The 17,221-nt window shown below is 42.6% G+C and overlaps 1 protein-coding gene across 1 annotated transcript; it reads left to right on the top strand.

Moving 5' to 3' along the window:
• Positions 1–5,711: 5,711 nt before the first annotated feature.
• Positions 5,712–16,645, top strand: SLC30A10 (solute carrier family 30 member 10). The gene is made up of 4 exons (XM_086461883.1): positions 5,712–6,222; positions 6,650–6,733; positions 10,298–10,534; positions 11,349–16,645. Exons 1-4 carry the CDS (start codon positions 5,712–5,714, stop codon positions 11,813–11,815), a joined length of 1,299 nt encoding a protein of 432 aa, XP_086318009.1. The 3' UTR covers positions 11,816–16,645.
• Positions 16,646–17,221: the final 576 nt, after the last annotated feature.

Raw genomic sequence — 17,221 nt, 5'->3', positions numbered from 1 at the left:
TATATATGTTAATTGCAACTGTTTTATTTGGATGGCTATTCTGCAGCAAGTTGGCTACAGGCACAGGTTTGGTATCAGCCTCAGTCTAGAAATGCTGGTGGGATAGAAAATGAAGTTTTTGCAGTAGGACTCAATGTAATGATGAAATCAGTGAGTGGCTTTCTCCTGTTCATGTTCTTTGCAACACGTTGTGCTGCCTCCTGGTATGAAAAGATTATATGGCTTAATATATATACATACACATACATGGGACACTTAACAGAACTACACTTTTAAAAAAGTGAATTACCAAGTAGTTGAAATATTCAGGGAAGCACTATCCCAGTGCTAGAGCGGATACTGACTGGGTATGTCTTAAAGTATGTAAAATGTTTCTTTATACGAGATATTAAGAGCAAGGAATGGTCGTTTGTAACTAACAAACAGAAACATCTCAAAATAGAAAAAAAAAGGTAACAAAAAGAAGACATTCCGGGCTAGGAGCTAAATAATCCCACAGATTCATCATTTCAGATTGACCTACCAGCACATTCAAGCCCTCTTTGGAAGGGCAGGAAAAATCCGTTCTTTGTGTCGGCCAGCCTGTGGTCTCTCCTTGGGACAGTTTCAGGACTGTCATGAAGAGTCACAGCTGTGATTAAAAAGGCCAGGGACATTCACCTCTGTACTCTGCCAAGGACACTGATAAAACTTTCATCCAGACAACTGAACTTTAGCTGGAGGGATACCTTTTAGGCTTCTGCTCCCTGGATTGAAACAGACCTAATGAACTGATTTCCCAGCTCTTCCACCCTTCAGCATATGCCAAGAAAACCCATCTTCCTCTTGCAGGTATGGTTCTGAGCAGAATGAGAGGGAGATACAAATACAACGAGCAAACAATGAGGAGCAAACCACTTGCAAACAGAATACTTTCGTACTAACCATCTTTCACAACAAGGTCCATGGGCCGGTGTTTATTTTGTAATTAATTTTGTGGTCAAATTTATCTGTGGCAGAAGCCAACCACTTTGTTTTAATTTAGATTTGCTATGGAATTGGTCCAGCATTCCTAGTTTAACGAAATAAGCTTCACAAGCTTCACGAGAACCTTCAGGGCTGTCACCAGGACTTACTGGAATGAAGCTTCAAGGTCCACTCTCCCCGACCCATTGCATTTCAGGCTCTTACAGCTAGGGATGCTGCCTTTAAATGTAATGTGCCTAGGGTCAGCCTCAGCTTTTCAGTGCAAATGTGGTATTTTTCTCCCTGCAGTTATAAACAGGCATGACTCCTTTAACACGTACAGTGATGTGTGGGTGTTTGTTTCTTTCATTCTCTGGTTTCTTCCACATATTTCCTGAAATATCTTTTATAAATCTTTTTTATAATGGGTTAAAAAGTAATCTCTGCCAGGACTTTGATAAGCAGAATGAAGACTGATCTCTCTTAGTTATAGTGTCCATAATTAGGTCTTTATTTTCATTATTTTTTTTACTATTCAAATTCTATAGCACCACAAGGCTATGAGTGATCTTATTTTCATTCTTCATTCAGCGGGAAGAAAATTACCATTGTTACTGCTGTTACTGTTGTCATATTTCATAATAATACATAGATACCATATTTTCAAGGGCTGGTAATAGCTTCTCTGCAAGGAACAACTAAGCAGATTTTAACCTGTCACCATGAAAATGGGTCAGTTAAGGAGGGTGTGATGGAAGTCTGTAAAACCATGAGTGGCATAGGGAAAGTCAGTAGTCACTGGGTGTTTGTTCTGTCCTCTGACATAAGAACAAGGATATATTAAGTGAAACTAGCAGGATCCAGGCTGAAAACAAAGAGAAAGAGCTGATTTGTCACACCATGAGTAGAAGGTGTGTGGAGCTTGTTGCCAAGCAATGTTGAAGTCTGCATCAGTGAGTGAAAGGCTGGACTAGTACATGGAAGAGAAAGCCCTCTTAGAGGGCTACTAAACACAGATATCTAGCTCAGAAACTCGCTTAGGCTGAAAATACTTGAAAGATGAAAGAGTATTATGGGAAAAGATCATATATACTTACCCTGCTCTTACTGTCACCTAGGCATCCCCTTATGGTCACAGGTGGGGATAGCGTGTTGGCTAGAAGGTCGGACTGCCAACGGCAAAGTGTCAAAAATTGGCCTGCTGAGATCTTTAAAAACTTGGTACACAGAAATCTTGAAGCTTACAGGAGTGCTTTGCATCTTCGGTGTTCAGGAGGAAGGCTGTCTTGTTTGTAATAATTTTACCAGTTCATAAGAATTTTACCAATTTCTGCTCCTGATTAGGATGAAGAAACTGCAACAACAGCTTTTCTAGCAGTATTGCAGCTGAAACTGAAGTTGGCAAATAATTCAGAAAACTAAGGTGCTGGACAACATTTTCTGAACCTCCTAAGAGGGACTTATTCAACTTAGCATAGTTAGAAACAGAGAGACTGGGATATTTAGGTTGATTGTTTCGTTTAATAGTACGCAGCTTGCTCAGGCAATCTCAGTACTGGATGAGCAAGTGGAACTGTTACATTATATTGTTGAATGTTGGCAGTCAGTGTAAAACACATAAGGATGCTAAGCACACTGCAAAACAATCGGAAACATGGTTTCTTTCTAAAAAGATTTGAGATGAAATGTTCTGATAGGGCAAGGGGATTGGTACAAGCAGAATGGTAGTGCCATTATGGGGGAAGAGCCTGAGTGAAACCCCTGGTAATTGGGTTGGTGCCTCCTACCTGCAGGATCAAGACTTTCTTTTGGACTACGTGGAAGAAGATCAAGGTGCAAAAGAGCTACGAGAATAACACACACTTTATTCTGAAGATTGAGCTAAATTAATTATTGTTGTTGTTGGAAGCGACAACTTTCTGAACAAGAATGATTAGTGTAGCTTTGCTCAGATGACAGTTTTAGGAGCCATTTGTTTTGAAGTGATAGTGGCACCTGGATGAAGAGGGCCAGGGAGGCTTGTATGCATAGTGGGGTGATGAAAAGCTTGGATTTCCAAGAGGCTTTCTAAGCAGCCACAGCGTGAAGGGAAAGCCTGTTGCATGGATAAATAACTAGTAGAAGATGAGAAACAGAAAGCAGGAGAGAACGATCAGTTCTGTAAAAATGTTTGCTAAATGTTCAGAAGACAAAAGTCAGTGAAACGTAGAGGCAGTAGTGGAAAAGGAGTAAAGGAGATATCCAGGACCTTTGCTGTGCCTCTGCTGAATCTGTGCCTGACCTGTGTTTTGAGGACTGTGCAGGTTTGGTTCCCTCATCTCCAAAATAGGTAGATGGGAACTGGATATAGTTCAGACATGGACCTCTGGTCTAACCCAGCACAGACATTGCTCTGTTTCGATGTCAGTGTGTGGCTTTCAGACTGACGCTGTTTCGGGAGAGGCAGGTTGAGATGCGTGAGCTTGACAGGCAGAAGAAGGAAGAATCAGTGGATCAGCAGACAAAGCTTCAGAGCTGAGGCTCTGAACATGTTCTGCTTCTGACTTCTTCAGTCACTCATCTGTAATTGTGCCCCATGTCAGACTTAGTCAGAGCCTTATTTGCTGAAAATAATATTTTTAGCACTATTTCTTCAAAATAACTGTGGTATTTTTATGTTTTTGAAGTGAGTTCAGGACTGTGACATGTTATTGTTTTTCAAAGAGAACTAATGTATATTTTGCGCAGGAAGATTAATAATTTTCCAGCTACTGTACTATACATCTTCCTAAAATAAGAACCACTGGAAATTCTTTTCTGTTCCATGCAGATGCAGTGATCTGGGCTTCAGTGTTTTTTTATTTTAAGTGAAGTGCCAGAGGCAGAATTTCCTATCACTAATTATAGTAAAGAAGATATAGTCTGTCATTTTAAAGTTTATATCAAATAGAATATTTAACTTCCTATAACTCTTAGATATTTTTCCTCTTTTTGTTCTACCTGTGTCACACTCCTTTTTATTTATCACAACTGTTTAAAATCTCTCATGGTAGATGTAATTATAAAGCTGAAATATGTGTTGATGCTATCTGCTCCAACTATTGTGTTTGTCTTTATGGTAAGGTTATTTTCAATACATTTGTTTTTATGCATTTGTTAATTTGAATATTGCAGGGTACTTCCGTTGCTTGGCCATTGAATGAGCGAACGACATGCACAAGAATCTCCAGTTATTTGATACTTGTGTGTGTTAATCCTTACAGATACACGGGAGATTATGCCCTGAATGGCTACTTAAACCCACTCCAGATCTTAGGATGCATTTTGGGCTATATGCAAGAAAGGCTTTGGTTGTCTACACAGAATTTAGGTGGAATTGAGAGGCCTCATATAAAAGAGGTATTCAAGCGAGGCATCAAACTCAAATAACAGCAGTATCAATGTAATTGCTTCAGAGTTAGAATAAACAGGAAATTCCCAAGGCCTTTAATGAAGCTCTGGTTGTAGAGACCACCACCTTTAGTAGGAGGGATACGGTAGCATTGACTGGCCATGCTGGTTTATTATCTGAGAGCGACGTATGCTTTGTCAAGCGTGGTGAAATGTTTGACGTGGCAGTTCAGTGTGACCTGTAGTTGCTGAAGCAGTAACTCCAGCACTGGTGTGCTTCTTGCATCATTGAAATATTCCAGACTCTCACAGGATATAATTTTAAGGACATTATTTTCTTTAGTTCTTATGTCTTTCACTTATGTTTATTATTTTGGGGCCCAGTTCTGTTACTGAGAACCCCATAGTTGAGGATGACTTAATTTCCCAGCACGTCCTTTGACTATTCAATTGCTCCCATCATCTCAAAATGCTGTATTAGTGGTCCGGCTCTGTCCTTTTTCTGTTTGCATGCAGGGGTGTTACTTTCCCAAGAACCGTCATAACAAAAAAAGTAATCTACAAATACGAGATAGAGGTCTACTTGCATATTATGCTTGTTATAGACTGTTCTGTAGGTTAAAAAAATGCATGAAATTATTTTTCTCATAGGATGATGATAGATGGTGCATACTTGAGGCACTGTTTTGGCACACCTTTCCAACGGCTGGTGGCAGGAAAGTACCTGGTTCGGTAGATGGCACTCTATCCTTCGGTTTGGCACTTGAGCCACCAATAAAGCACCACAGGAGTGCAATTATTGGATCCGTCACTGAAACTTCACCGTGCTGGGACAGGGCGGTGGTACCGGGCGTCCTACAGAGCACGGGCGGCCCTTTTGGACCTGCCTGGGAGGCTCTGCCGGCCCCCAGGGCCCTTTTCAGGCCGGCGTGTAAGCTCTGCCCCTCCCCACGGCCGTTTGATCTCGTATTTGTTTCGTATTTTATTCACTGCTTGTCACCCACGATCGTTTCGAACGACCCGTAAGCCCCGGAGGCTGCGCAGCGGCGGGGCGGGAGGGCAGCGGGGGTCCCCCGCAGCCTTCACCCGGTGGCGGCGGCGGGGCTGCGGCGGCGGCGGGGCTGTGGCGGCGGCGGTGGCGGCGGTGGCGGCGGTGCCGGCGGCGGTGGCGGCGGTGGGGCGTTGGCGGGGCTGTGGCGGTGCTGGCGGCGGCGGGGCGGGCTTTGCCGTCCCCGCGGGGCAGGGCGGCGGGCGGGGCCTGTGGCGGCGGGCGGCGGCGTTAAGGGCCGCGGCGGCCGCACTTGTTGCGGGCCGGCGGCACTGCACGCTGGGCGGCTGGGCATGCCCCGGCGCTAGCGCGGAGAGGGGCGCCGGTGGCCGCCGCCATTGGCATCGCCATGGGGCGGTACTCGGGGAAGACGTGCCGCCTCATCTTCATGCTGGTGCTCACCGTCGGCTTCTTCGTGGCCGAGCTGGTGTCGGGCTACCTGGGCAACTCCATCGCGCTGGTGTCCGACTCCTTCAACATGCTCTCGGACCTCATCTCCCTCTGCGTGGGCCTCTCCACGGGGCGCATCGCCCGCCGCAGCCGCCGGGGCCCCCGCGCCACCTACGGCTACAGCCGTGCCGAGGCGGTGGGGGCCCTCAGCAACGCCGTCTTCCTCACCGCCCTCTGCTTCACCATCTTCGTGGAGGCAATCCTCCGCCTCGCCCGGCCCGAGCCCATCGATGACGCCCAGCTGGTGCTCATCGTTGGCACCCTCGGCCTCGCCGTCAACCTCGTGGGGCTCCTTGTCTTCCAGGACTGGGGTGCCTGCTGCCGTCGCCGCCCTCCTGCCCCGCCACCCGCGGCCACCACGCTGCAGGCCGTGCCCGGCAGTGCCCCGACGGGGGAGGCAGATGAAGCAGGTGCCTTTCGGCTGCATCCTCGCCGCCTTGCCTCGCCGTCCGGCATTCCCCTCGTGTCCCCCACCTCTCATCCACCCCTCACACCCTTCCCCATCCCTCCCTGTCCCCTCCATCCCTCCCTGGAACGCGCTGAGCTGCTAGAGCTGTCCTCTGGGGCCTTTCCGAGCTCCAGACCCACTCGTGGGCCCTGGGGAATTGCTCTAACCTGACACCCAAGGCCTCTTTCACCTTGGACTTTACGCCGAGCTGCTGGGTGTCCTGTTGGGTTGGGGGAGGGAGGCGTTGCTCAGAGCGCTGCATGGGAAATGTTTTGGCTTGTTGTTTTATTTCTTCTTGTCATCTTTGAAATAAGTTGGTTTTGAGAAGGTTGATGTTTTTTCTGTTTGTAGAACTTATACACAACACAGCGTTTCTTCTTTGAATGCAGGTGATTCACCAAATGACCAAAAAAGCCCTGAAGAGGGGCCTGAGAAGAAAAAAGAGAAAAAGTCTGAAGCCTTGAACATCAGAGGTACAGCACAGGAGTATACTGCTAATGTTATGTTAACTTTAAACACTTTCTGTTTTCTATTTCAGTTTTGGGTTTGGTGGGTTTTTTTTTGTTTGGTTGGTTTTGTTTTTGTTTGTTTATTTTTTGTTTTGTTTTTTTTTTTTTTTTTTTTTGTTTCTTTTTTTTTTTTCAAATATCAGTAAGAAATGGAGCAAAATTCCGGGACTCTTCTATGTATATGGACCTGGTTATCTTTAGCAGAAAGATTTTGGTTGTGTGACATGGCATAGATGATAACAAAAGAGTGTGATGCTGCTTTGACTCCGAGTATGCTCACACTTTGGTTTTAATTCTTTAGAAGAGTGCAGGTGAACTTTTTGGAAAGGAGGCAAAGTCTATTGCAGTAAGCTCAAGTCACTAGAGGCCTTATAGGAAGGTAAGGCAGGTAGCTGTTAGACACCTTTTTGAGTGTCACTGCTGTAGTAATTGAACAGTTTTCAGCTTTCAAATGCTTTTGGGCAGAAAACAGAATTTCTTTAAATCCCGAGGTTGATAGTGTTTTGTTGTCAGCGTAGAGGAAAAACGTGCTGAAACTTGTGCTTCAGCACAGTGTTTTTCCAGGTCCTTGAACTGTGATGCTGTCCCCAAGAGAGTCCATGACAGGCTCAGCCCTTTTTATGTTGTAATTCAGCAGCTCTCTGGGTATTTGCGGAGTGAAACTATATAACTGTTTCTAGGAATAAATTAACCAAGTGTCTCTCTCCCTCTCTGTATGCGTGTTTATGTACACGTTTATGTACCTACTCTGATCAGAGCCAGAAGCAGATGTCTTTGAGTATATTAAATGCTAAGTTTGTCCCCAAGGAAGGGGCTGTCAGAAACAGAATGGTAGTTTCAGGCTTCTTATGGTCACCTGTCAGCATCTGATGTTCCTCCAAAGTTGTGTAAGTTGGCATCACATCAGTTCAGCGTAAGAGGTCGACATGGCAGTCAGGCACTTTGGGTTTTTTTGTGGTGTGTGAATGTCTGCCTGTCTTCCAAAGTGTTTTCAGACTTACACAGGTGTGTCTGTAAGGGAAGACACTTTGGAAATCAAACCATGTACTAGAGCCACAACACTTCCCTGAATGCCTAGAAATAGGTGTCACTGGATATTATGGCATTATAGTGGTAAGATTATTGGAGCAGGAAAAGCAAACTGTCACTTTCAGGGATGGAGGAGAGAAGAACAAGAATCTGATGAGTATATTTCAGAGAAGGCCTTACTTGCCTGAATGACAGGGCTTAGGCGTAATGGTGCTAGAAACTTTCAAAAATGTCTGAAGGATAAGGAGGTTTGTGTCAGTTATTTTAAGATACCTGTCGTCTTTTGATTTTTAAAAAGAGAATTTTTCTTTAAGTGCTACTTTAGTATGTCATCTTTGCAAAATCTATTTTTATTGTCCTTTCTTCTGTAGCCAGTGCTACAGATATGTGTCTTTAAAATTCTGATTCAAAATCTATGTTTTGCCTTTTGAAGTTAGTTACATAGCTGTACTTGCTTCATAATCGCTTGGCAAAAAATTCTGTACGTCATGATCAGAGCCTCCACGAAAAACATGGCTGGACAAAATGGATTGGTAGAGGAACTGCTTCCTTGATTTTAGAAGTGGTGGGAATAGGAATCCATACATTCTGCCTGACAGGATTAATTATTGTAGTGTAAAATTACTGCTTCTGCTTCTTGAGCATATGCAGAGTAGTTCAGACTTTGCAACACAAGCTGTTGGAAACTATGTGTTACATATGGTCTACCATACTGACTTTATTTAATGAAAATTAATTTTCAGTTCTATCTTATAACCATGCCTTTTGGGGATCGATAGGGAAATGGGTTCATTTCTGTCGAGGCCCTCGTTATGTGACGTGTAATCAAGACGTACATACTGATGATGTTGTAATGTAAAATAAGCATTTTCCAAATTCAATATTCTCGATTCATAATTTGTCAAAATTCTGACATACTTACTTTTTTCTTAAATCAAAAAAAGACTTTCTGAAACATTTTCCTGTTCTTTTTAAGCTGTGCTCTCTAGTTAGTTGCCTTGGCAATTGCATCCTGCCTGTCCCTCTTGTTAGTGCTGATAGCCCGTGCTGAATTGGGATCATTGGTAAATTAAAAGGAAACACTACAACGCTGTTAGGAGGAGTAAAACCCTATGGGAGTCTGCCAAATGGGGCAGAACATGCCTGACTTCAGCAGAAAGAGCTGGACACACCGGAAGCTTGAACTTACTTATCTGACCCAAGTGGTTTGGAGGAACTTCAGTGGTTATTGCCTTCGCTTCTCACACAGCAGATCAATGCTCATGCACAGAGCTGTGAAGAAAGAGCAGCACAGGCACAGCTCTAGGTCTAATCCAGTGTGCAGCATCACCAAAGAATCAAAACTCTTTCCATGTTCTTAATGAGTTTCGGAGGGAGCTTTTTACGGCTTCTTCAGCCCAGAGGGAATGATTAAATTGGAGTGAAGGGCTTGAAAGTGCTTGTCATAGGGGTGTTAAAAGGAGATGGTCCACTTTATTCTCTCACAGGCTTCGAATAAAAAGTATTGACAAAGAAATTGACTTCATATATTTAGAGATGTTATGAATTAGGCATGGATTGGAATGAAATCTGAGTCTGAAGAGTAAAGACTGACAAAACTGGAGTGCATTTGAGCAATGACGGGAAGAAGGCAGACTATGTAAAGTAGTATAAAAAAAAAAAGAAAAGAAAAAAGGAGTTCTTAGATTATTGTAACTTTATTGCAAGAAGACTACTTTGGTCATTGTAGTTGAAAGCGCAGCTAAAAACGTGTTCTTGCAAGAGCCTCTTTTGTGTCGTTACCTTTTGTGCAAAACCATTTCTATAGATGTAAGAAGTGGCACCCAGTGTTCCTCTCAATTTAGAGAAGTCCAGGCACATACCACGCTGTGGTGTCCATGTGACTGACTTTCAAACCAGATTCTGATTTTTTTTGGGGGGGGTCTGAGGGCTAGTAGTGTTAGTGGGACAAGGTTTACTATGACTAGTAATCAAGCTTGATCTCAAAATTGGAGTTTGAGGACATCTGGAGCCATAGGAACAGGCTTAGGTTTCACTTGGGTAATTTTTCAGATTTCAAGACTGTCATAGAAGCTTATGGAGGAGAATAACTGTTATTGGGGGTGGTCTGTGGCGCTCTCAGCTTCCAGGGTGGAGTGGATAGATTTGGTCATCAATTTTTAATTGAGAATTAAGGTTTAATGTGCCGGGAACTCTTAATAATCTGCAGGCGTTTAAGCGAACACATTTCACGTTGCCATGGCATTGCAGTTGGACCGCAGTTGCTAGCATACCCTACATGTTTAATAATGTGTCCCACTTAAGCAGCTGTGGTTCAGAGTCAGTATTTCCCTTGCTGTTTTGTTCTGAAAGCTGTTATTGTAGACTTCAGTTATGGTGTTAGTGCCTGGAATATTGCATTTTTCATGTCAAGTAGAACAGACTTGAAAAATGCAGCATTACTCTCCTCCTGCCCCAAAACCCCCACCCCACTAATGGAAATTGTGCCATTTGTTTCAGGTGTTCTTTTGCATGTTATGGGCGATGCACTTGGATCTGTGGTCGTGGTAGTTGCTGCTACAATCTTCCATGTACTTCCTCTGGGGAATGATCCATGTAATTGGCAGTGCTACATTGATCCAAGCCTGACAATAATTATGGTGTTCATCATCTTGTCTTCTGCGTTCCCGCTTATCAAGGAGACCTCAATTATTTTGTTGCAGATGGTTCCCAAAGGTGTTAATATGCAGCTACTGAGTAAGTAAAGTTTGTTGTTTAAATGCTATTAATTTTAATGATACATTTCGATGCATATGTTTTTCTGGAATGACATGTTTGGATTATTTACTCATAATAGCTCTAAATTCTCAAGAACTGTGAGAAATAGTCACATGCCTGTGTCCTAGCAACATGACTCAAATCTCTGTGGATTAGTTAAAGCATGCATTTTGAGAATGTGGTACTCCAACAATACATCAAAAATACCCAGTCTTGAGCTGTTAATGCTTTGTGTGGGGTGTTTGTGAAAGAAACAACATTGAGTTACAGTATTTCCCAACCCTGCAGTGGCTTCTTCTGAAAGGCTTCCAAAACAGCTTAGAAATTTCCATTAAGGTTGGTTAATTTCGTAGCTCTCTGGCATTGTTCACACTGGTTAATTGTGGGGTAGCGCTGGTTATTTCTGGAATTCCAACATGCTCAGGGCTAAAGAAACCAGAAGATGTGAGGTCTCGGCCAAGGAAGTGGTGCTCTAACGTGGCTTCTATGAACAGCTGGTAAATTGCCATGACACAGAATCACAGAATGGTAGGAGTGGGAAGGGACCTCTGGAGATCATCTAGTCCAACTCCCATCTAGTCCAGTGAGCCTGAGGGATGGGTGAACCCAAAAGGAAGGGTGGCCTGCTCATGTGGTCATCTGGAGGCAGCTGGGAGTAGACATATTTTACTAACTACAGCTCTTTTAAAAAGATATTTCAGAGACTGCTGCATTCGGATAGGGCTCTTAATGAGAAAGCTAGTAATTAAGCAGTACAAGAAAGCCTCTAATATCTTTCTCTTATGTCTTCCAGCTGACAGACTAGCTCGTGTACCTGGGGTTAGCAGCCTTCATGAGGTGCATGTTTGGGAGCTTGCAGGTGGGAAGAATATTGCTACTCTTCATATCAAGTGCCAAACCCCTACTGATTACCAAGATGCTGCTTATAAAATGCGGAAGGTTTTCCACGAAGCAGGGATCCATTCTGTGACCATCCAGCCTGAGTACATTGACCACAAGACCTCCCAGCTACTGTGCAGCTCACCCTGCATCTCAAAAGCTTGTGACTCTCAGCTGTGCTGCAGTCAGCGGGAGCCCCCCCTGGCTAAAACTAACGGCTATACTGAGAAAAATGAGAGTTGCCTTTCTGCACCGCATAAAGACAATGGTTCAAGTAAAAATGATGTTGAAATCCCTATCGAGTACCCACTGGCAGAGGATAACATAAAAAATCATGGCGTGTCTGATGGCAAATCACAGCTGAGCAGTACACGACTTTAGGCAATTCCCTCTGCTCTGAGTAATGTTTTCATAGAACAAACACATCCTGGCTGGGAAGGGGGTTGTCGGTGGTTGTAGCTGAAGTTGGTGTGGCAAAAAGATTTCTGTGCTTTAGCTGTAAACCAAAATACACCTAAAACCCCCTTGTATCTGAAATAAGGATTAATATTTCCACGAAGGGTGTGGCGTTCATCTAAGATTTTTCCAATACAGGTTAACCCAGTTCCTTATCAAACTGCGTGCGAATTTCTGTTGTTAGAGTGGATGGGGTGTATTGCTGTCTGCACTGGTGCTTGCAGTTAAAGGCCAGTGGCACTGGGAATGAAACTCTGGCCTTTTCTGCTGAAGTGAGCTGTTTCCTGAAAGCCCTGTGGCCAGTTAACGATTGTACTGGGCTGAAGTACTGTAGATTTACAGAGGACTTCAGTAGAGATGCTTTACTGATCTGTAAACCCCATTTTTGCATGGACAGTTCGTGTTTAACGATAACACTTGTGCTTCTGGCCAGTGGGGTTTGTGAATGAAACTAAGAGTGTCTGAGGGGGAGGGGAAGCACTCAGGAATTTTGACTGAAATTGTTTTCTTGACTGACTCCTGTATTTAGGGACAGAGCAGAAGCTGGTCTTGCTTCTCTACTAGTAATACTGGAGTCCCAGCCTGATCACAGATAATTATGCTGAAGAATAGACTTCTTGTCATGAAAGCAAAGAAATACTTACTAATGTTGACTGTACTGATTCTAGCAAATGGAAATGCAGGCAGTCATCCAACTAACTTTTGTCTTGTTCACTGTTGTGATTGTACAACTCAATCTTTTTCATTTTTATTTTTTATTTCTCCTGACAATAGAAGGTATAATAGCCACGGTCTTTATTCATCATTTTGCGGGATGATTGCGGTATCTATAACACTGAGTGTCTGTCATTCACACTGAATAAATAAGCTAATGTGTTTATTACGAACAGTTAAAATTCTGCAGTTCTATTATTAAGAGATAATTTAGTATTATATTAATTAAGAAAGTCTCTTTGAAGTTTTATATGCAGTATTATCACTTAGAGGGAGCTTTAGAAAACAATTACAGGGAATTTTTCCTGGTTTAGTCTCAATTATTTCTTGTTGGTTTGTTTTAAAGGTCTAAGCCCTCCCCTCTGCCCTGCCCCTCCTCCCCCTGCCCAAAGGTGTATTTCAGACTGTATTTAGTGAAGCAGTTCCATCATCTTTTTGCTGCTTGCTCTTTTTGAAGGCATGCAAGGGTGCTCTAAGGAAAACAAGATGGCCTGCCCTGTCACCAGTGCTGGATTTAGGCCAGGTGCGTTCTCCATGTTTCCGGGAGAGGAGGCCCACTACCTCTCCTGGACCCACTACCTGATCCACCCTGAGTGTAGTGCTTAGCCTCACTGGCTATGCAGGTCAGATCCAGAGGCTTTCAAACACATTTTGCTATCAAAAGCAGCCTTTCAATGGTCTGTGCTGCCTGGGCAGGCTATTTTATTTATTTATTCATGGGGACACCTTTGTAAAATAGGGGTGTCTTTACCTCAGTGACACCTCAACAGAAAGGGCAAATTGATTTCTTGCCTGGGCTGGGAAAATACCAGGCTTGAAAGCAGCCAACTCCTTATTAATAAGGATGATTACATTAAATCAATGAATATTGATAGGAGAAGTGCTAATGGCTTTAAACTGAAAGGGGGTAGATTTAGATCAGATGCAAAGAAGAAGCTCTTCACTGTGAGGGTGGTGAGGCACTGGCACAGGTTGCCCAGAGCAGCTGTGGCTGCCCCCTCCCTGGCAGTGTTCAAGGCCAGGTTGGATGGGGCTTGGAGCAACCTGGTCTGGTGGGAGGTGTCCCTGCCCATGGCAGGGGGGTTGGAACTAGGTGATCTTTGAGGTCCCTTCCAACCCAAACCATCCTATGAGTCTATGAATATTAAAACACACAGCAGGATATTTTGCTGCTTGGAAAATGGTATTTACTGAAGCAGTGATTGCAGTCTAAATGGCATGTTTCTAGATTTGTAGTTAGCCCTTTTGAAAGATTCTTGGGTGAATTAATGTATTTTATAGCCTTCCATTGTAGGTTTGTATTGTATAAATTAAACTATGTGTTAGTATAATTAAAAGCTTGGTCCTCCAGTCTGTTTGATTCTGTTGGCAGCAGCAGAGGTGAAAGCAGCAGGATCTTGCTTGGCAGTTGCTGCACGAATAAATGTAAACCAGGAAACGTTGTAAGAATTCTGTTTTAAAAGCATGTGGCATAAAGTAAGGCAGACCTTTTTTCTGTTCTTTTTGTCCTTATTTTCATCTGTGATGATGCTTAAATCTTGGGGTTTAGATGTAAATAACAAATATATTTATAGGTTTTTTTGAGAACTGGAATAGAAGGCTCCCAAAATAACAACAAAGTCAATGGGAGAACTTGCTTCCCAGATATCCTGTAAAACAAGCACTCTTTCATAATTATGCATTTGTGTCTCAAATCAGGTAATTTTTTAATATATACATTTTATTAAATGGTTGAAAGATGGAATGGCAGTATTGTTTACTCTGGAATTAATTAGACAAAGCTACTATGTGTAGTGTTGGGGCATTTGACAAAATGGACCATCTTTTACTTTATCCTTACAGTGTCTGTTAAAACTGTGACTATCTATTTTTTTAAGCTTTTACATGAATTAGGGTTCAGTAGTCATTCATTTTGTAACCTGAAAATACAATGAAGTAACAGTCTTAAACCTTTTTTCTTGTCTGGTTGAATGTACTGTAGTTATGCCTGGGAATAAATATGAAAATACCAGGGATTATAGAAATCTTCAGGTCTAGAAAACATGTAGATTTAAAAATTGCTTTATTACTTAAGCAAGCAAAACCAACAGAGCTATAGGATTGATGAGATGAACCTTGCTTTTCCTGTGTAGGGACTTTCAGGGTATTCAGCTAAGGTTTCTGACCCAGTATCCTTGCCTTCCTTTGAGTCCCACAACAAAACATTTTTCTCCTCTAAGTATGTCACAACTAGAATCTGCTAAGTGGCCCCTCTCTGCTTCTGTAGAAGGCTTCAGTCCAATCATTGTGTATTTTGTATTGTCTTATTTCCCTTCAGTTCTTGGCATATCTCTTCTAATTCTCTTGAAGTAGGCTTACCTCATTTTGAAGTAGAGTCTATTTCAGTGTTTGCCCTTACCTATGGGCACTTCTAAATTCAGTTTTGTAGCGTATTGTACTGTCATAAAGCCTCTTTTATGGCCTCTTTAGCTTAATTGCTCTTTTCCCCTCCAATTCAGTAAGAAATTTCTGACGATTGCAGGTTGATTGTGCTACTCTGACCTCTTCAAGTACTCCCTTACGGCATTCAGGTTCTCTTGCAGTGGCTGCCCCGATCTGTCCATCACTGTCTGTAGCAAAGGAAATCTGCTTAAAATACAGGTGACTTTCCACTTATGTGGCCCTCTGATCCATAACCAGTCATACATGTGAGCTGGTTGAATGACAACGAAAAGTTTACTAGCCTTGCTAGATTGTTTTGGAGTAAAAGTGAAATCTGGAATAAATTATCATGGCATTGAATGCAAAAGCAATTTACTGGCCTTCATCAGTTGCGGGCCTTTTCTTAAGTGAATCAGTTTTTTGTCACTTTTTGTGTGTGCCAAACGTGCCCATTTGATTGTTAATTTTTTCTTATTCTGTAACTCTCTAAATGCAGGTCTTGCCTTTGCTCTTCTGTGTAAAGAAAAATAACTGATACAGCTTTTAGGACCACTGCCTTTGTTGTAATAGGTTTTTAATTGACTCTCTTTTCCTTATTTTGACTTGTGGTGCAAATGTGGTTTTTTCTCTTAACATTTTTTTTTATTCTTTGTCTCTTCAGTAAAAGCAGTGTGATTTTGCTAGCCTTCTGGTCATGGTGATGTACCTATAATACAGTTTAGAAATACTTCTTTTATGCACTGGTTTGATTTTTGCGATCCATTTTATTCAAATTCACTCGCTTTCTTTTTTTTTTTTGCTAGGTGTTACGCTTTACCACTGCAAACCAGGTTTTGACCTTGTTTAGTTCTTCCTGTTCTTTCCCTTGTCCCTACCTGATTGTAACACTTACTGTCCTGAATGGTCCCTTTTACTCTGAACTTTGAAGGGAACACACCTACATTGGAATTTTCCCCGAAGTGAAGTTCACCACCCAAGGTTTATGGATGGCTTGATGTGAGCTATTCCAAGGATTGTTTTATGTCCTGTGGTCTGTTAGAAGTGTTGTCTAAGTAGTCATCCTGAAATATAGATGTATATATTTATATATACTTGAATTCTTTAAAAACACTCCGCCTGAACCAACTTTTTAAAGAAGGTTGGTTTCTAAACCTTAAAGAAGGTATGATGAAATCAGCAGGGTTCATTAGTCACTCATTAACACCTTAGGGGAAAGGTTGGATCGCTGATTGGAAAGCAGGTAAAAGGGACATTTCTGAAAAGATAATTTGAAAGCTGTGAAGATTTCTATAGGTTCTACTGCTTACTCTGCTGTACAGTGGAAGCACTTTCTATGTTAAATAGTTTATTTGAACAGTGATACCTTGATATGAGGATGTCACTGCATAAGATTGTTACATTTATGGAGTTGTGTTGCTTGAGTCTCCTCCGGTTTTTCTGTTATGTGATTTAAATAATGTGCCAAAATGTAATTTCCATGATTGCTGAATCAATGAATTGTAAATCTCACGGTGGTTTTATTAACTGATAGTGAAAAATTACTTTAAGTTTTACGTACATTTATGTTTTTTTCAGAATGAAGTTTGAATGTCTTGTAAATAAAGTGTATTTTTAAAGAAACCTGTTGTTCGGAGCTTGATGTATGTTAGCAATAGGGAGCTTGTATCAGTTGGGCTAATTTTAAGACCTTTGTTATGAGGGAAGTTTGTTTTTAACCTGTGAGCTTGTTAATGCTGCAAATTTTGCTCTATGTTTGGAAGAGCAGGGGACAGACACTCAGAATCTTTTCCTCTGCAAGCAGCCTAACATTTCCTAACCCGGGAGTGAATTTAGAGCCCTTAACTCCGGGGTACCAGGCAAGGATCTTGGCTGCAACCGGGTGGGCTTTTTGCAGAACGCAGGTGCTGTGTTGCTGTCTGGCTTTGCTCGGTTATGCCTGCTCGTTTGGCGTTCAGCTTCTACTCAACAGCTCTCCTACCTTCTCTGTCTTCAGATACGCACCTCAGTGCGTGTGAGGGTGTTGCTGCGTGGTGAACGTTGACTGTGTGTATAACATACAGTATGTGTAACATACGGTCCTTGGGCTCAGGGCAGCTTTGATATTCTTGCTTCTGGGTTTCATGACCTTAACGTGCATGTTAGAAAAGAGATGAGGCCTAACACTACGAGTTTAGGTGCTTTTTTTTTGGAGCTGCA

The sequence above is a fragment of the Leptosomus discolor genome, chromosome 2 (assembly GCF_034619465.1).
Source record: "Leptosomus discolor isolate bLepDis1 chromosome 2, bLepDis1.hap2, whole genome shotgun sequence".
Lineage (NCBI taxonomy): Eukaryota > Metazoa > Chordata > Aves > Leptosomiformes > Leptosomidae > Leptosomus > Leptosomus discolor.
This window is presented reverse-complemented; position numbering and strand designations above follow the sequence as displayed.

Bases quoted from the DNA above. Each gene is read 5' to 3' on its own strand.
- SLC30A10 (XM_086461883.1), top strand. From the start codon at position 5,712: ATGGGGCGGTACTCGGGGAAGACGTGCCGCCTCATCTTCATGCTGGTG. The intron at 6,734-10,297 runs GTACAGCACAGG...CATTTGTTTCAG, and splicing joins TGAAGCCTTGAACATCAGAG to GTGTTCTTTTGCATGTTATG. The intron at 10,535-11,348 runs GTAAGTAAAGTT...TATGTCTTCCAG, and splicing joins TGTTAATATGCAGCTACTGA to CTGACAGACTAGCTCGTGTA.